We start from the raw sequence: 20000 nt of genomic DNA on the forward strand, positions 1-20000 counted from the left end.
CGAGAAGCGTGGGCAGTGTCCGTGGAGGGGAGGTTTGCTGAGCTGGGTCGCGGTCTCGGACAGAGCGGTTGCAGTTCCGAGCCGGATAGGATGCTGACTGTGGTGCGTCAGTTAAAAGTTAGTGAGGGTCAACAGCGAATCGCCAAATTCTCCAAGCCGATGAGTAAGGAGCGACAATGGAGTGAGCTTTGTTGGCCCGCGGTAACTACATGGCTGGACTAGGACCTCCCTTCCACCCCCTCCCCCCCTCGAAGTCAATAATCAGCTCTTTTGATTTGCTGACACTGAGTGAAAGGCTGTTGTCACCTCAATGCGGGGGTCGAATCTGAAGGCACAATACAGGGCTGATGATAGATTTCCTAACAGTGTTGAGGAGCAGGGGGATCCTGGGGTCAACGCTGAGAGATACCTCAAAGATGACATGCAAGTTGATTGGATTGCTAAGAAGGTGTAAGAAGGCCTTCATTGATCGGGGGATTTGAGCTCAACAGCCGCGAGATTACCTTGCAGATCTATAAAATTCTGCTCAGACCACATTCAGAGTGTTGTGCTCATTTCTGATCGCCTCATTATAGGTAGGATGTGGGACCTTTAGAGAGAGGGTGCAGAAGAGATTCACCAGGATGCTGCCTGGATTAGAGAGCACGTCTTGTGAGAAGAGTTTGAGTGAGCTCAGGCTTTTGTCTTTGGAGTGAAGGAGGCTAAGAACAGTTTTTTTTTGTCCCCTTAGATGAGGATGGAATTCCGAAATCGAGGTGAAAGGGAGCTTCGGAGTCTTAGTGCAGGATTCCCTAAAGCTCAACTTGCAGGCAGAGTAGGTAGTAAACGGAGGTTTTAAAGCAGCTTCTTCCCCTCCGCAATCAGATTTCTGAATGGTCCATGAAGCCACTAACACGACCTGTCAATTCAGCTTTTCGCTTAATTTATTATAATTTACATTTTTATGTCTTGCCGCAAGGGGGAAATTTCACACGTGTCAGTAATAATAACTCTGATTCTGCCCTCTGACCTGCCGTGGCCGGCTTAGTATTTATATGGTTGGTCCGTTAATGCTCTGGTCAGCCGGGACGCCTTTGATGTGAAGACCTGGCAGTCCCCCTGCCACCAGCACTCAGAGGTCGCTGGTGGGAGTCTCTCGTGTTGGTTCCCGTTGTGTTGGGAAGGAGATTTCCAGCCCATGTCCCAGTACTGTTCTCATCTGTCTGCGCACGGCCATTCTCTGCTCTTGTCTGAGCTGACATAAGGAGAGGCTGGACAAACGAGGGCTGCATCCCTGCAGCAGCGGGGCCTGAGGGGAGGCCTGGTAGAGGTGTGAGGCACAGATAGAGTAGTTAGCCGGTATCTTTTATCCCCAGGACGGAAATGTCTAATACTAGACGACATGCGTTTAGAAGGGGGAGATTTAAAGTAGGCATGCGTGGTAAGTATTTAATCTGGAGGTGAAAATAACTGACAAACTACGTTTGAGTCTGGGATTTTAAATGTTGAGTATCACATACTTGGAAGAATATACGAAGATCCACGGACAGAAGGAAAGGCACCGAGATTAGTCAGTGTGTCAGAGGTTTGTGGGAGAAGGCAGTGGAATGGAGTTGAGAGGGATGATAAATCAGCCCTGATGGAATAACGGAGCAGACTCGATGGGCCGAACGGCCTAGGTCTGCTCCTGTGTTTTAGGGTTTTAAAATCACAGACAGATGCAGACACGCACGGAGACATACGGACCCACAAACCTGTGTGGGACTACAACCAGAGGTCGTGGGTTAAGGGTGAAAGGTGAGATGTTTACGGCGAACATGAGGGGAAACTTCTTCACTCAGAGGGTGGTGAGCGTGCGGAGTGTGCCAGCGTGAACTCGAAATCAACGTTTACGAGAAGTTTGGACAGGCACGTGGATGGTAGGGGTATGGAGGGTTATGGTCCCGGTACAGGTCGATGGGAGGAGGTAGTTTAAATATTGTTGGCATGGACACACGCACACACACACACACACACACACACACACACACGCGCACGCGCACACACATACACATACCCCTGTCCATGTTGTCCTGGAGAAGATGAGTAATTGCTTGTTTGCGATCTTGGACCTCGTTATCCTGCTCCGGCTGCCAGTCGAGAATCGCCTCGGTCTGGGTGAGGAGTTCTGGAAGGCAGAGAGATACAATGATGATACAGCAGCAAGTAACGGCGACTCCGAGAAGGTGTGTGTGTGTGTGTGTGTGTGTGTGTGTGTGTGTGTGTGTGTGTGTGTGTGTGTGTGTGTGTGTGTGTGTGTGTGTGTGTGTGTGTGTGTGTGTGTGTGTGTGTGTGTGTGTGTGTGTGTGTGTGTGTGTGTGTGTGTGTGTGTGTGTGTGTGTGTGTGTGTGTGTGTGTGTGTGTGTGTGTGTGTGTGTGTGTGTGTGTGTGTGTGTGTGTGTGTGTGTGTGTGTGTGTGTGTGTGTGAGTGTGTGTGTGTGTGTGTGTGTGTGAGTGTGTGTGTCTGTGTGTGTGTGTGTCTGTGTGTGTGAGTGTGTGTGTCTGTGTGTGTGTGTGTGTGTGTCTGTGTGTGTGAGTGTGTGTGTCTGTGTGTGTGAGTGTGTGTGTGTTTGTGTGTGTGTGTGTGTGTGAGTGTGTGTGTGTGTGTGTGTGTGTGTGTGTGAGTGTGTGTGTGTGTGTGTGTGTGTGTGTGTGTGTGTGTGTGTGTGTGAGTGTGTGTGTGTGAGTGTGTGTGTGTGTGTGTGTGTGTGAGTGTGTGTGTGTGAGTGTGTGTGTGAGTGTGTGTGTGTGTGTGTGTGTGTGTGTGTGTGTGTGAGTGTGTGTGTGTGAGTGTGTGTGTGTGTGTGTGTGTGTGAGTGTGTGTGTGTGAGTGTGTGTGTGAGTGTGTGTGTGTGTGTGTGTGTGTGTGTGTGTGTGTGTGTGTGTGTGTGTGAGTGTGTGTGTGTGTGTGTGTGTGTGTGTGTGTGTGTGTGTGTGTGTGTGTGTGTGTGTTGGGGATTGGGGGTTTTCGGGCTGATCCTCTCGGCTGCCAGGACCCCACTTGCCCCTAAAGCTGGACACTGCTGAACCAAAGCTCAATCCACACCAACATCCAGCAGCTCCCGGACCAGGACCCGATGGTAGAAGTTCCCCGTAGGTGGGGCGGATCAGGGGAGTGTGCCCCAACTCCAGCCAGGGAAGAGCGTCCGCACCAGGGCCGCTAGACTGAAAACAATTAGTCAGGGTGATCAGCACCTCCACCATTAACCCATGCCACCACCCACTATCGCCATTTCATCCACATCAGCCCTTTCATCTCCCATGCACTGCCAATTTACGCTTAGACTCCACACCTCATTCCTACACGGACGCAGTCACTGCCTGCTGCTACGGAGAAGAGTTCCACTTAAGACCATGAGATACGGAGCAGAATTAGATCATTTGCCCCATCGAATCTACTCCGCCATTTCATTATGGCTCAACCATTTTCCTACCTTCTCGTATCCCTTCTTGTCCTGACCAATCAAGAACCTATCAACCTTCGCCTTAAATATACGTAAAGATTTGGCCTCTACAGCCGCCTGTGGCAACGTATTCCACCGATTCTCCTCTTTCTGACGAAAGAAATTCCCCCTCATTTCCGTTCGAAAAGGACGCCCTTCTATTCTGTGGTTGTGCGCTCTGGTCCTAGACTCCCCATCATAGGAAGCATTCTTGTCACACCCACCTGACTAAGGCCTTTCAAAATTCGATAGGTTTCTATGAGGTACACTCTCGTTCTTCTGCATTCCAGTGAACACAGGCGCAGAGCCGTCAAACGCTCTTCATATGACAAGCCGTTCAATACTGGAATCATTTTCGTAAACCTCCTTTGAACCCTCTCCAGTGTCAGCACAAGGAGGTGAGTTCCTCTTGCCAATAGTCGCCTAGTCAACTTTATCATTACCTGACTGTCACCTTATGTTTGGATTCTGCGCCACCTAGCGGCACTTTACGGACATACTGTCTGTCTATGTACTGTATAAGCTAATCTTATGTACATAACTGACAAGGCTTTTTGCGTTTTCATACTTATTGTGTTTTTTATGCAGATCGGATTCGGAGTAACAATCATTCCCTTCTCTTTTACACTTGTGTACTGAAGAATCACAATAAACAATCTTGAACCTTTAATGACGTCACCGGATTTTATTTCTCAGCGTGAGACCTCCTTGTCGAGTCACGCAGCATGACAACAGGCCCTTCGGCCCAACTGGGCCGTGTCACCCAAGATGCCTATCCAAGCTATTTACCAGGGACGCCTCGGTGAATGGGAGGGGTCTGCGGCTTTTAAAAGTTTGGGAACCCTGCTCCTATCCATGTACTCGTCCAAGAGCCTTCTAAATGTCGGTAACGTACATGCCTCAACCAGTTCCGCTCGTTCCAGACTCTCACCGACTTCTGAGTGATCTGTCTCAGGTTCCCTTTAACTATTTCACCTTTCACCCTTAACCTATGACCTCTAGTTCTAGTTTCACGCCGGGGAAAATGTCTGCATGTATTAACCCTATCTATACCAGTCCTAATTTTCTATACCTCTGTCAAATCTGTCCTCGTTCTCCAAGAAATACAGGTTTTACCTATTCAGCCTTTGCCTATTCATCAGGTCCTGGTTAATTTTCTCTGTATTCTTATCAATCTTATTGATTGATTATTAAGAATTTCCTGTAGGTAGGTGACCAGAACTGTGCACGATACTCTAAATTAGGTTTCATCAACGTCTTACACAACTTAAACATAACATTCCAACTCCTGTACTCAGTACTCTGATTTCTGAAGGCCAATGTGCTAAAAGCTCTTTTTACGGTCCTATCCTACAGTGATCCCATTTGTAAGGAATTATGTATCTTTATTCATAGAATCCTCAGTTATGCCATACCTCTCAGAATCGGGCTCTGCTTTCTCCTTGCAAAGTGTAACAACTCACACTTGTCTGCATTAAATTGCATCTGCTATTCTTTATCCTATTCTACTTATGACGCCAATTTCAAGGGGTTATGGAACTTAGCTGTGTGTAAACAGAGCCTTTATTTCCTGCGGAGCATCAAGAAAGCTCACCTCTGTCCCAGGATACTGACGGACTTTTACCGTTGTACCACTGAGAGCAAACTCACCAACTGCATCTCAGTGTGGTATGGCAATTGTCCCGTATCGGACCGCAAAGCTCTCCAGCGGGTGGTGAAAACTGTCCAGCGGATTATCGGCACACAATTGTCCACCATTGAGAACATCTACCATAAACGCTGCCCGGGCAGGGCGAAAAGCATGATCAAGGATGCATCTCACACTAACCATGGACTTTTTACTCTCCTCCCATCCGGTAGGCGCTACAAGAGCCTCCGCTCCTGCACCAGCAGGCACAGGAAGAGCTTCTTCCCTGAGGCCGTGACCCTGCTGAACATCACATCACAGCGCTAAGCAGTATTGCACCCATATTGTACTGTCTCAGTACTTTTATATTTGTGTGCTGTAGCACTTACTTTTTATTCGCAGTTATTTTGTAAATAACACTATTCTTTGCATTTCTGGTTAGATGCTAACTGCATTTCATTTGGCTTTGTATCTGTACTCGGCACAATGACAATAAAGTTAAATCTAATCTAAAAATGGCATTTCTCTGCTCGGACTTTAGAACAGTGGGGTGATAGGGGGCCACGCTGTTTTCTATTGCACAAGTAAATGAAGTGTGTTTTCCAAATGGAGTGCGAGTTTTCAGTGTCCAGTTAAGTGGGGGTGACATAGGCACACTCACCTCTCCGGGGGACCATGACTGCCACGTCTTCCTGCACCTCCAGGCTGGCCTTGCAGATCAGCGTGCTCAGGCCCCCCTGAACCTCCAACTCCGCGAAAGGGCAGTTGGAGGAGACGACCTGGCTGCCGGAATGGGTCATGGTCTTGGCCGAGGCCAGCAGCGGTGACGGAAAGCCGCCAGCCCCTGAAAGACAATACAGATGGAGATTCAGACATCCAAGACTGTTGCTGCGGACCTTTCATTTTCTCCCCTGCCGAATAGGTTATCCAAACGTCTGCTAGCTGAGAAAACCCCCATAATTCTTCCTTCTTCAATCGGCCCTCCCCACTGTGGTGTCCCTCCTACCATGAGAAGTGCTACACCTATACTCCTCCCTCACCTCCATCCAGAGCCCCAAGTCGCCACTTCAGCTGCAAGTCTATTAGGGTCACCTGCTGTATCCGGGGGTCCTGGTGCAACCTCGTCTACGTCGAGGAGAACCAGCGTTGGTTGTGGGAGGGAGGTGTCCACTTCATCAAGCAACTTTGCTCTGTCCACCACAATAAACGGAATTCTCCAGTGGCCACCCGTTCCAATTCCCACTCTCCATTCCATTCCCACTCTCCATTCCAATTCCCACTCTCCATTCCAATCCCACTCTCCATTCCAATTTCCACTCTCCATTCCAATTCCACTCTCCATTCCAATTCTCACTCACCATACCATTCCCACTCTCCATTCCAATTCCCACTCTCCATTCCAATCCCACTCTCTATTCCATTCCCACTCTCCATTCCAATCCCCATTCTCCATTCCAATTCCCACTCTCCATTCCAATCCCACTCTCCATTCTAATCCCCACTCTCCATTCCATTCTATTCCCACTCTCCATTCCAATCCCACTCTCCATTCCATTCTATTCCCACTCTCCATTCCAATCCCACTCTCCATTCCAATCCCACTCTCCATTCCAATCCCCACTCTCCATTCCAATTCCCACTCTCCATTCCAATTCCCACTCTCCATTCCAATCCCACTCTCCATTCTAATCCCCACTCTCCATTCCAATTCCCACTCTCCATTCCAATCCCACTCTCCATTCCAATCCCACTCTCCATTCCAATCCCCACTCTCCATTCCAATCCCACTCTCCATTCCAATTCCCACTCTCCATTCCAATCCCACTCTCCATTCCAATCCCACTCTCCATTCCAATCCCCACTCTCCATTCCAATCCCACTCTCCATTCCAATCCCCACTCTCCATTCCAATTCCCACTCTCCATTCCAATCCCACTCTCCATTCTAATCCCCACTCTCCATTCCAATTCCCATTCTCCATTCCAATTCCCACTCTCCATTCCAATCCCACTCTCCATTCCATTCTATTCCCACTCTCCATTTCAATCCCGCTCTCCATTCTATTCCCACTCTCTATTCCAATCCCACTCTCCATTTTAATCCCACTCTCTGCTCCTCACCTGCCTATCGCCTCCCCCGATGCCCCTCCTCCTTCCCTTTCTCGCATGCTCCATTCTTACCCCCTGTCAGCTTTCTATTTCTTCAGCCCTCCACATCTTCCATAAATCACTTCCCTGCTTTTTGCTTCAATCCCCCTTCCCCCACCCACCCTTCTTCCCCTTGACTTGGCTTTCCCTATCACCTTCCTGCTTGTACTCCAACCCCAACGGCACCCATTCTGTCCTCTTCCCTCCCCCTCCTTTCCAATAGAGGGAGCTCCACCCTGTGTCTGACTCCAGAAATATGTTATGGGACGGTGTAGAGAGAACTTCAATCAGTGTTTAACCCCAGGATGTGAAATGGAACGGTGTAGGGGAAGCTTTACTCTGTGTCTGACCCCGGGAGTGTGTGATGGGACAGGGTGGAGGGAGCCTCACTCTGTGTCTGACCCCGGGGTGATGGGACGGTGTGGAGGGAGCTTCACTCTGTGTCTGACCCCGGGAATGTGTGATGGGACGGTGTGGAGGGAGCTTCACTCTGTGACTGACCCCGGGAATGTGTGATGGGACGGTGTGGAGGGAGCTTCACTCTGTGTCTGACCCCGGGAGTGCGTGATGGGACGGTGTGGAGGGAGCTTCACTGTGTCTGACCCCGGGAGTGCGTGATGGGACGGTGTGGAGGGAGCTTCACTCTGTGTCTGACCCCGAGTGTGTGTGATGGGACTGTGTGGAGGGAGCTTCACTCTGTGTCTGACCCCAGGATTGTGTGATGGGACGGTGTGGAGGGAGTTTCACTCTATCTGACCCCGGGAGTGTGTGATGGGACAGTGTGGAGGGAGATTCACTCTGTGTCTGACCCCGGGATTGTGTGATCGGACGGTGTGGAGGGAGTTTCACTCTATCTGACCCCGGGAGTGTGTGATGGGACGGCGTGGAGGGAGTTTCACTCTGTGTCTGACCCCGGGAGTGTGTGATGGGATGGTGTGGAGGAAGTTTCACTCTCTATCTGACCCCGGGAGTGTGTGATGGGACGGTGTGGAGGGAGCTTCACTCTGTGTCTGACCCCGGGAGTGTGTGATGGGACGGTGTGGAGGGAGTTTCACTCTATATCTGACCCCTGGAGTGTGTGTTGGGACGGTGTGGAGGGAGTTTCACTCTCTATCTGACCCCGGGAGTGTGAGATGGGACGGCGTGGAGGGAGTTTCACTCTGTGCCTGACCCCGGGAGTGTATGATGGGACGGTGTGGAGGGAGTTTCACTCTGTGTCTGAACCCGGGAGTGTATGATGGGACGGTGTGGAGGGAGCTTCACTCTGTGTCTGACCCCGGGAGTGTGTGATGGGACGGTGTGGAGGGAGTTTCACTCTGTGTCTGACCCCGGGAGTGTGTGATGGGACGGTGTGGAGGGAGTTTCACTCTCTATCTGACCCCGGGAGTGTGAGATGGGACGGTGTGGAGAGTTTCATGCTATGTCTGAGCCTGCTGGCGACTGCATCAGTCGGGAGTGGAAGATTGCCAAGAAGTGTAGTATCGTATTGAATGGTGCCATAAGGACTCCCTTCCCACGTTTACCAGACGATTCGTTCTCCTTGGCCCACTGCAGGTTGAGAATAGAGGTGGCCACGCCGCGGGACATCACGGGGCAGCGCTGAGCGTAGACAGCTAGCGAGGGCCCCGCCCTCTGTATGAAGATCCGAGGAACTCGGAGCAGAAAGGGGCAGGTGTGGGCGAAGAATCCCATCATCAGCTCTGACCTGCAAAACAAAGGCAAGGAAACTGGAGCCAAACGACTTGTGTGTGCGTGACTGCGTGAAAGCGATTGCGACTGTATGCGTGAGTCTGTGTGTGCCAGTACGTGTGATTGTAGTAAGTATTGTGCGTAAGTGAACGAGTGCGTGTGATTCTGTGTCTGAGAGCGTGATGCTGTGTATGAGAGAGAGAGAGAGAGAGAGAGAGAGAGAGAGAGAGAGAGAGAGAGAGAGAGAGAGAGAGAGATAAATAATTGAAGTTACTATGGTAAATAAACAAACAAACAAACAAACAAACAAACAGAGACAGATCAATAAATAAATAGCGCCTATTAAGACTGGTGTGGTAGTGTTCACGGGTTCATTACCCGTTCAGAAACCTGATGGCGATGGGGAAGAAGCGGTTTCTGAAACGCTGACTGTACGCTTTCAGGCTCTTCCTTGCCGACAGCAATGTGAAGAGGGCAAGTCTTGAGTAATGAGGGTCCTTAATGATGGATGGAGCCTTTCTGAGGCATCACGATTTGAAGGTGTCCTTGCTACTAGTGCTCATGATGGAGCAAGCTTCAGTTTACGACCCTCCGCAGCCTCTTATGATCCTCTGTGTTTGCATATGCGTCTCAGTATGCGTGTGCGTGCGTGGGTGTGTGTGTGTGTGTGTGTGCGCGCGCTCATCTCAATCTGTGTGTGTGTGTGTGTGTGTGTGTGTGTCTCAGTCTGCGCCTGTATACCACACGTCTATAAGATATAGGAGCAGAATTAGACCATTTGGCACAATGAGCTGTCCGCCATTTCGTCATGCCTGATCTATTTCCCTCTCAGCGCCAATGTCCAGCTTTCTGTCCATAATCTTTGACGTCCTGATAAATTAGAAACCTATCAATCTCTTCCTTAAATATACTCAACGAGTTGGCTTCCACAGCCACCAATAGCAACGAATTCCACCGATTCACTGGTCTCTGTCTGGGGAAATCCCGCCTCATCTCCATTATAAAAGGACATAGCTCTACTCTGAGGCTGGGCTATCTGGTCTTTGACTCCCCACCATAGAAAGCATCCTCTCCACATCCACTCTTTCGAGGTCCTTCAACATCCGATAGGATTCAGTGAGACCCCCCCACCCACCCGGTCATTCTTTTGAAATCCAGTGAGCACAGATTCAGTGACATCAAACTCTCCTCATATGATACGCCTTTCAATTCCGGTATACTTATATGCGTTTATGTGTGTGTGTGTATATATGTATCTCTAAGTCTGTGTGTTTGTTTTGTGTTGATGTTTTCCTCAGTATGCGTGTGTGTATATGCGTTCCCCTGCGTATGTGGCCTTGTTTCTGACTGCACGCGCGCGCGCGTGTGCACATGTATGCGTGTGAGTGTTCTTCTGTCAATATGTGTGTGTGTGTATGTGTGTGTGTGTGTGTGTGTGTGTGTGTGTGTGTGTGTGTATGTATGTGTGTGTGTGTATGTGTGTGTGTGTGTGGGTGTGTGTGTGTATGTATGTGTGTGTGTGTGTGTATGTGTGTGTGTGTGTGTGTGTGTGTATGTGTGTGTGTGTGTGTGTGTGTGTATGTATGTGTGTGTGTGTGTGTGTGTGTGTGTGTGTGTGTGTGTGTGTGTGTGTGTGTGTGGGTGGGTGTGTGTGCGTGCGCACGAGGAGTCTTCATACGTCTCTGAGACCCTGTGGGTAGTGGAGGTCATTCTCACAGCTAGACATTCAAGCTGATTTATCTTACGCTTTAAAACTGCAAAGTAATACCAATTAAATGGCCCTAATCATCCAGGTTATGCTATCTCGAGGAAATCTTCAGATGCTGGAAATTCAAGCAACACACACAAAATGCTGGTGGAACACAGCAGGCCAGGCAGCATCTATAAGGAGAAACATCTCCTTACAACATCTCCTTATAGATACTGCCTGGCCTGCAGTGTTCCACCAGGTTATGCTATCTTCTCGCTGCTACCATCAGGAAGGAGGTACAGGAGTCTCAGGTCCCACACCACCAGGTTCAGGAACAGTTACTACCCTTCAATCATCATGCTCCTTAACCAGTGTGGATAACTTCAGTCACCTTAACTCCGAACTGATTCCACAACCGACAGACTCACTTTCAAGGACTCCACAACTCATGTTCTGAATATTTTGTTTGCATAATTTGTTTTATTTTGCAGATTGGTGATTTGTCAGTCAATGTCTATGTATGGGTTTTTCATAAATTCTATTGTGATTAATTATTTTTCTCAATGCAAATACCTGCAAGAATACATTGCATTTTCACTGATACATCACTGTGTGGTATAGAAACGTCTCTTCGGCGGACAGGAGGGCTCTGGTACGGGTCGTTAAAGCTGGCCAACGCCTCAACGGCACCAGCCAAGCCAACATCAAGGAAATACACTGTACTAGGTGTATAGGTACACCTGCGCACCTGATCAGTAATGCACATATCCAGTCAGCCAATCACATGGCAGCAACTCAATACATAAAAGCATGCAGACACGGTCAAGAGGTTCAGTTCTTGTCAGACCAAACATCAGAATGGGGAAGAGAGGTGACGCTGACACTGGAATGACTGTTGGTGCCAGACGGTTTGAGTATCCCAGCTGATCTGCTGGGATTTTCACGCAGGACAATCTAGAATTTACAGAGAATGGTGCATAAAACAAATAAACATACACAAATATCCAGCGGGCGGCAGTTCTGTGGGCGAAAACGCCTTGTTTAATGAGAAACGCAAGATGTTCTGCAGATGCTGGGAATCCCGACCAACACGTACAATTGCGAGAGAGGTCAGAGGTGAACGGCTAGACTAGCTCAAGCTGACAGCAAAGCGACAGTAATTCAAACAACCACCCGTCACAAAAGCGGTATGCAGGAGGCAATCTTTGGATGCACAACACATCGACCCTTGATGTAGAGGAGCTACAACGGCAGAAGGCTACACCGGGTCCCACTCTTGGGGCCAGTGATTGTAGAACGAGCTGTCAGATGGAGTGCTTGAGACAAGTACATTAATTACATCAATATTAAGAGCAATTGGACAGATACGTGGATAGGAAGGGATACATAATAAGAAAGGGTTAGACACTAATAAACTGCCCAACGCCCGGTGTCAAACCGTCAGGCATCAAACTTTGGAGGGATATGGGCTAAACGCGCGAAAATGGGACTAGCTTGAATGGGCATTTCGGTTTGCATGAGCTCGTTGGGCCGAATGGCCTGTTTCCACGATCTGTAACACTGAACCTTTTTGACTCTTGTCTCTGGGTTGGAACTGTTGTGTACGAACAGCCGTCGAGGACTGCCGCTGACAGACACGCCCCTGTCCCGGCGTCTGGGTGCCAGCGATAAGCCGAGACCCTGCGCTACCCGCAGAGTTTGCCTGGAGTTGGCCAGTGAGAGAGCTGCGGCCTGAATCCGACCAATAGGAGCGAGCTGAGCGACTGGAGAGACGAGCGGCGGCCAATCGCGTCTTGCAGCGTCTCTGTCGTCAGCCAGAGATAACCGGTCCTGCCAGATCACCACACTTAGAACTAAGCAGCACGGACACAAGGCCGTCGGCTCAACCTGTCAGTGCCGACATCCCCAACTTGTCCACTTGCCCGCGATTCGCCCAGCCCTTCCTGCCCATATCCCTGTGCAAGCGTCTTTTAAACCACGTCCTCTGGCAGCTCGTTCCACATACCCACCACCCTCTACGTGTAAACGTTGCCCCCTTTAAACCTCTGCCCTCTCCTCTTAAACCTGTGCCCTCTACTTTTAGACTCCCCTAGCCTGGAGAAAAACTGTAACCACCCTCCCCTTATCTAAGCACCTCGTGGTTTTTATAAACCAAGGAATGCCTATTTCTACTCCTGTGCCTTTGTGGTGTTAATGACAATTACAGTCCACACCTGACAGAACGTATCTCGGTTGGCCAAAATACAGGCGAATGGGACCAGCTCCCCGGTCGGCATTAGAGTGTTGGGCCGAATGTCCTGTTTCTGTGCTGTTTGATTCTATAACTCTATACGTTAGCTCTGTACGTTGCATACTGTTTTATGTATCTGAGAGGGAGTACATTTTTTTTTCTACCTACGCCTGACGGGACTAATTCTGGCCGCACATGACCCCAGTACGTACCGCGGTAATTGCAGAGCACAGGCACCGGGGTGTGAACCGCTTGGGGACTAGCGCCCGTGCAGAGCAGTGGGTCCGTGGCCCACCCGGGAGCGCAAGAGGTGACCCTTTTCCCTGCTGGTAGAAGCTGGAAGATTTCTGCGGAGAGGGCTGAGACTGCTTGCGTCACGGCCAGGTTCACACGAGGCCTCCAAGGTTTGCAGACTCAGCCAGCTACATCACGGGCCCACAATCCCTCCCCACCATTTGGGACATCTCAAAAAGCGATGCCTCAAGAGTGCAGCGTTCAGGGCATGCTCTCTACACGCTACTACCGTCGGGGAAGACCCACGCTCAACGACTCAGGACCAGTTTCCTCCCGTCCGCCATCAGGTTTCTGAACGTTCCATGACGTTCCACTACTCCTCTTTCGCTCTATCTATCTATTTTGTTTGTGATTTCTAGTATTTTATGTTTTGCCACGGCAAAATAAAATATTTCACAACGTACATCAATAATGCTAAGCCTGGTTCTGATTCTGACTATCAGCGGTATCCTGCAAGGGCCAGTGAAACGCCACAGTACAGGTACCTGCACTCCTGGTTCCGGACACCCTCGCTTCACTGATTGACAGCTCGGACACCCCTCTCCCCCGCCCTCTGAGTCGGCAGCATCAGCGCAAGGGGGTTGGGGTGTGTTTGGGTGAAGCCCTGAGCAGCCTGCCCAGGTACGCCACCTTCTTAGCCCTTATCCTGTGGCAAGTCAAAACCCCCACTGCGACCGGGAGTCATTCTGTGCCAGGGCCTTCCAAAGGGTTAATTGAGCTCTAACGTATTAATGATGAATCGAACCGTTCACCCCAAATGACGTAGTCTGCTATACGGAGTGGTAGAGTCATACGGCACGGCAATAGGACCTTCGGCCCATCCCGTCCATGGCGGTCGTTTGGCCACTTATATTAGTATGCCCAAATGGGACTACCTTGGTCTACTTGGACGAATGGGCCCAAAGGGTCTGTTGCTATGTTGTTTGATTCCATGACTATGCGTTCTCAAGGGAACTGCTATTCTGTATATGTAAGAGGATTTGTCCCCGGACGCACAGTTATGCTGGTGCACATGCACCGGGAGTGGACTGCGTGGGGACACGTTGCGTACACGATTCGCTTGTATTTGCCCCCCCCACCCCCACATCCTTCTGAACCTTTCCTAACTACTCACATGTTCACGAGGTTTAAAATATTGTTAATGCGCCTGCCTCAGCCGCCTACTCTGGCAGCTCGCTCAACACACGCAGCACCCTCTTGGTTCACTTTGAACCCGTTTTAGACTCCCCTCACTCAGGGTTAGGGTGACTGGCGGGGTGGAGATACGCCTCAAAAGGAGGTGTAAGGCGCGGCTTCGTCCCTGGGCGAGGTGTAGCACCTGCTTAGCAAACACCCCCCCCCACTCCCCCACACACACCATTCAGGCTTGAAGCCGCGGGAGCAGACGGTGGATGGTTCCATGAGAGCCGATGCATATCACAAGCCCTGATTATGCGACCACTGACGCCAGGCAGACAATCCCCGAAGAGTATTGATAATGGCTGGGGTTACCTACCTTGTAAAGACACTGCTCAGGAGAAGCCAATGGCAAACCACTTCTGTAGAAAAATAAAATGCCAAGAACCACCATGGTCATGGAAAGGCCACGGTCACCTACGTCATATGACACAGCACATAACGACGGAATGAACTCTAGGGGAGGGGGGAGGGGGTAGACCGTGACCTTAGCATCTGCCGGACGATGTTGAGGATGTTCTACGAGTCTGTGGTGGCCAGTGCTATCATGTTTGCTGTTGTGTGCTGGGGCAGCAGGCTGAGGCTAGCAGACACCAACAGAATCAACAAACTCATTCGTAAGGCCAGTGATGTTGTGGGGGTGGAACTGGACTCTCTGACGGTGGTGTCTGAAAAGAGGATGCTGTCCAAGTTGCATCCCATCTTGGACAATGACTCTCATCCACTCCATAATGTGCTGGTTAGGCACAGGAGTACATTCAGCCAGAGACTCATTCCACCGAGATGTAACACTGAGCGTCATAGGAAGTCATTCCTACCTGTGGCCATCAAACTTTACAACTCCTCCCTCGGAGTGTCAGCCACCCTGAGCCAATAGACTGGTCCTGGACTTATTTACACCTGGCATAATTAACTTATTATTATTTAATTATTTATGGTTTGATATTGGTATATTTCTTCACTATTATGGGTGCGGCTGTAATGAAATCCAATTTTCCTCGGGATCAATAAAGTATGTCTGTCTGTCTGCGCCCCTTATGGTTTTTATAAACGCTCCAGGGAATACTATCCCAGCCCTGTTCAGCCTCTCCTTATAACTTAAGCCCCCACTCCCATCCTGGTAACATCTGTTCCTGAGCCCCTTCCAGCTTCGGGGACGCCCTTCCCAGAACTGTCCTCAAAACTCTCCAACTGCGGCCTCACCGACGCCCCGTGCCGTTGAAACATACCTGGTGGAGGAATCAAAGATTCGTTTCGCGGTCTCTTCGTGTCAGTCTCTTGTTGTCCTTCACTGAGGACGAACATTCAACACTGGAACGGTGGATTTTTCAACGATGACTAGCTGCTTTCGATGGGGTGGGGTGCCCTTTTCCCTCGAGCAGGGATTGGTTCCTCGCAGAGGCTGGAACGGCAGAGATAAAGAGGTGGGGACAGCGGATAGAGGCGAGCGGTGCCCTGGTGGAGGGAGGATAAGGCTGCTGAGGAGAAGGTGGGGGAGGGAGATCGGTACTTGATGGTAACGTTTGTTTAAGATCAGCGAGGTGAATTCGTTCCAGGGCAGAGGGACTTGTAGACGGTTAAGAAGACTACTCGGTGTATTGGAGCGGCAGCGAGTACAGCCTCTGCTTTCCAGTGGCGGAGGCACGAGTTCGATACCCACCTTTGTGTGTGTGTGTGTGTGTGTGTGTGTGTGTGTGTGTGTGTGTGTGTGTGTGTGTGTGTGTATGTGTGTGTGTGTGTGTGTGTGTGTGTGTGTGTGTGTGTGTGTGTGTGTGTGTGTATACACGAAATGGTCAATATCCGTAACTGCTGGTCAATTTTGTATAAAAACGGCATTTCTCTGTTTAGACTTCGGTGTGGGTGATAGGGCCGGGCTGCTTCCCTCGCGCCACAAGTAAATAAAGCGTGATTGAGGAACGAGTGCGAGCTTGTCAAGAGTCCACTTAATCTGCGACGGCACCTCTACTTCACTGTGATGCTGCTGCAAGTAGCATTTTGATTGTTCCTGCACCTCACTGTACTTGTGTGCCACCCAAAGGCGGTGTGGGAGACAACAGAGGTGCGAAAGAATCCATACTGGGCCCTGCAGGTGCTGCCCTCCAGCGTTCGCACCCTGGGAGCGCAGCTGCATTGCCTTCGTCTGTGTGTGACCCAGCGGGCAACGTGAATTTCCTGAGAACTTGTTCTCGCGCAGACAGATGTCAATAGGACAACGCCGCATGTACCATGAACCTTCAGACTCAAGGACTTGCGCTAATATTATTTTGTGACTGTATGAGCTATCGTAACTTAATGCGCTGTGCGCTGTGTGTGACTGCGTTTTGCACCTTGGCGGCGGAGGACCGATATTTCGTTTAGCTGTATGCACGTGTACGGTTTGAATTAAAATTAAACTTGATTTTGATCTTGAGTTGTTTCGCACGTGACAATAGACATATGTTGCTGCAAGTTAAGACGCAGCGTCAGGAAGGGCAGAGGTTCCATACCTGGTGTCCACCGACCCCTCGGTTAATAGTAGGGGACCAAGCATTAAGAAAGTTTGGAAACCCCTGAATTAGGGAAACTGATGTGACTGCGTGCGATGTTAAGCAGAATGTCAGAAGCACCTCGCTTCTGGTTCACTGAGCAGGGTACCAACACACCTAGAGGTGGGCGGCAGGGCTGTTGATGTGCACATTACACCTTCTCCCATTGGCTCCATGGGTTTCCCCCGGGTTCGGCGATTTCCTTCCACGTCCCAACGAGTGTTGGGATGATGAGGGTGCTAATGGGACTGTGTGTGCGTGTGTGTGGCGGGGGGGGGGGGAGGTGGAGATGAAGTGGTTCTTGGTAGAATTAGTGTACGAGAAAGTACCAGATGATGGGAGAAGATTTAAAGAGTGAAAGGCCCCGTTTCTGGGATGAGCAACGATGAAACCTGCTTTCGTCATACAGGTGGCGTAGGGGATGCAGTGATCATAGAACACAGAACAGTATAGGCCCTTCACAAATAACAGGAGTCCTAGATCTGATCCCGTGGTTGGCTACGATCATTTAAATTCCATTTAAATAATCCTGGCTTGTCAAATATCACAGGATCATTGAAACCGGGAAAACAGACCCAGGTTCGAAGAGCGCAATTAATCTGACGGCCCAGGTTCCTGTCTCTGCAATAACCTGTCCTGCCCTCGGCCCAGCACACAGATGCCATCCTAAGGAAGGCGTATTGCCCTGTTGGGGGAGTTAAGCAGGTTCGGCTGGTCACCTAACACTAAAACTTCGACAGCCGTGCTCTTGAAAGTATCCTGACCGTCTGTACCGTGGTCCGGTTCTGCAATTCGAATGCGTAGAAACGTAAGTCGCTGTGGGGGACCCAGCCCGTTCCCTCTCCCCTCCATGAGGGCCACAACGTTGTCATGGATTGGAAGCTTGCGTACTACACCGACCCAGAGAGCTATGTTATGGCTGGAGTCAGGGCTTGTATGCCCAACAGGTCAAAGGGCCGATTAACCTACTAACATAGAGTTTTTAAAGTATGGGAGAAAACCGGAGCTCCCAGAGAAATCTCACGTAGTCACGGAGAGAACACACAAACTCCTTAGAGACAGCGGCGGGAATTGAACCCTGGTCGCTGGCGCCATAATAGTGTTCGGCTACCGTGACGCCAATAAAATAATCTACCCCCACAAAAATATATCAAACAGCCATCAAGCTTTGAGGCTTTAAGAATACAATACTCAGCTACAGTTAAAATAGATTTTATTTAATATTATATCAGTATAAAGGAAAAATAATTTAATTTATTTTTACAGACATAAAATACAATCACTCTTCCCCCTCGGCCCCCTGTCCAGATCTGCCGAATCGATGCCAACCTCCTCGTAGTCCTTCTCCAGCGAGGCCATGTCCTCCCGCGCATCCTGGAACTCCCCCTCCTCCAGCCCCTCGCCCACGTACCAGTGGACGAAGGCCCGCTTGGCGTACATCTTGTCGAACTTGAGGTTCATGCGGGTCCAGGCCATGGCCACGGCGGTGGTGTTGCTCAGCATGCAGACGGGGCGCTGCACCTTGGCCAGGTCGCCGCCGGGCACCACGGTCGGGGGCTGGTAGTTGATGCCCACCTGTGGGACGGGAGGGAAAAAGAAGCATTCATTTCAGGCACTCAGAGAAACAGCTTCATGATTAGTGGCCACTAGAAGGCGCTCCAGTGGCGCAGCGGGTCGAGCCACTACCTTACGGCACCAGAGACACGGGTTCGATTTCCAGTTCCAAACTGGCGTAAAAGGTGCAATATAACAGGCCGGTATGGGCTTACTCCAGGCTATAGGCTTATTCCCAGGCTGGAAGAGGGTATAGGTTGTAGGTGCTTGACAATGGTGTTTTAATTAGGAGGGGTGGGGGAGGTTGCTCGCGAAGAGAACGATTCTAGACTCGATAGCTGAACCGTATGTGGACTTGGATGTGGAGAAACGTGGATAGTTTTGGCTTCCCTACTTGAATTCCAAGAATTTAATGGTAAGGCTGCATGGTATAAAAAAGGTTAGGAACACTTGGACAGAACGAAGCACCCCGTGGCACAGGATAGGAGGCTTCTACAAACCTTCACCAATTCCCCGCCAAGCCCCGTGGTTTGGTCTCAAACGGTCCACTCACCTTGAAGCCGGTCGGACACCAGTCCACGAACTGGATGGAGCGCTTGGTCTTGATGGTGGCGATGGCGGCGTTCACGTCCTTGGGCACCACGTCTCCGCGGTACAGCATGCAGTACGCCATGTACTTGCCCTGGCGGGGGTCTCACTTCACCATCTGGTTGGCCGGCTCGAAGCAGGCGTTGGTGATCTCGGCCACGGACAGCTGCTCGTGGTAAGCCTTCTCGGCCGAGATGAGGGGCGCGTAGGTCACCAGCGGGAAGTGGATGCGGGGGTAGGGCACCAGGTTGGTCTGGAATTCCAGAAGGTCCACGTTGAGGGCGCCGTCGAAGCGCAGCGAAGCGGTGACAGACGACACGACCTGACCCAGCAGGCGGTTGAGGTTGGTGTAGGTGGGGCGCTCGATGTCCAGGTTCCGCCGGCAGATGTCGTAGATGGCCTCATTGTCCAACATGAAGGCGCAGTCCGAGTGCTCGAGGGTGCAGTGGGTGACCAGCACCGAGTTGTAGGGCTCGACCACGGCAGTGGAGATCTGGGGCGCCGGGTAGACGGAAAACTCCAGCTTGGATTTCTTTCCGTAGTCGACGGAGAGTCTCTCCATGAGGAGGGAAGTGAATCCCGTGCCGGTGCCGCCCCCGAAGCTGTGGAAGATGATAAACCCCTGCAGCCCCGTGCACTCGTCCGCCTGCGGGGAAAGAGGTGTGAGCGTGAGGTAACTGTGCTGTTCTCCGTTCGGAATGGGAGAGGATAGTGGGACAGGTGTGGATTGGGTTCAACACTGGCCAATGGAAAACGCTTACAATTCGCTGACGGTCACCAACCCAGAACCTACCAGCTTCCGGATGCGATCCAGGACCAGGTCCACGATCTCTTTGCCGATGGAACAGTGGCCCCGCGCGTAGTTATTGGCCGCGTCCTCCTTACCCGTGATGAGCTGCTCGGGGTGGAAGAGCTGCCGGTAGGTGCCGGTCCGGACCTCATCTGTGTGGGGAGAGATCACAGAACGGGAGGATTATAGGCGATATTCTCAATCCACTTAATGCGTTACGGGGAGGGGA

The 20000-nt window shown here is 50.8% G+C and overlaps 1 protein-coding gene and 1 pseudogene across 2 annotated transcripts in view; both read right to left on the reverse strand.

Moving 5' to 3' along the window:
* LOC132380642 (5-aminolevulinate synthase, erythroid-specific, mitochondrial-like) overlaps positions 1 to 15681 on the reverse strand; it is a 30823-nt gene extending 15142 nt beyond the window's left edge. Inside the window, exons 1-5 of one of the 2 annotated variants that reach the window (XM_059949591.1) lie at positions 15544 to 15638; positions 14634 to 14676; positions 8759 to 8940; positions 5750 to 5932; positions 2036 to 2146 (exon numbers count right to left, since the gene is read on the reverse strand). In XM_059949591.1, the coding sequence (XP_059805574.1) occupies positions 2036 to 2146; positions 5750 to 5932; positions 8759 to 8940; positions 14634 to 14676; positions 15544 to 15619 (595 nt within the window). In that variant the 5' untranslated portion in view covers positions 15620 to 15638. Of the gene's footprint in view, positions 1 to 2035; positions 2147 to 5749; positions 5933 to 8758; positions 8941 to 14633; positions 14677 to 15543 lie in introns of both variants that reach the window. The other variant, XM_059949592.1, reaches the window with a different exon arrangement.
* A 2437-nt stretch (positions 15682 to 18118) lies between these two features.
* Positions 18119 to 20000, reverse strand: part of LOC132380643 (tubulin alpha-3 chain-like) — a 2160-nt pseudogene continuing 278 nt past the window's right edge.

Source organism: Hypanus sabinus, chromosome 24 (assembly GCF_030144855.1).
Source record: "Hypanus sabinus isolate sHypSab1 chromosome 24, sHypSab1.hap1, whole genome shotgun sequence".
Lineage (NCBI taxonomy): Eukaryota > Metazoa > Chordata > Chondrichthyes > Myliobatiformes > Dasyatidae > Hypanus > Hypanus sabinus.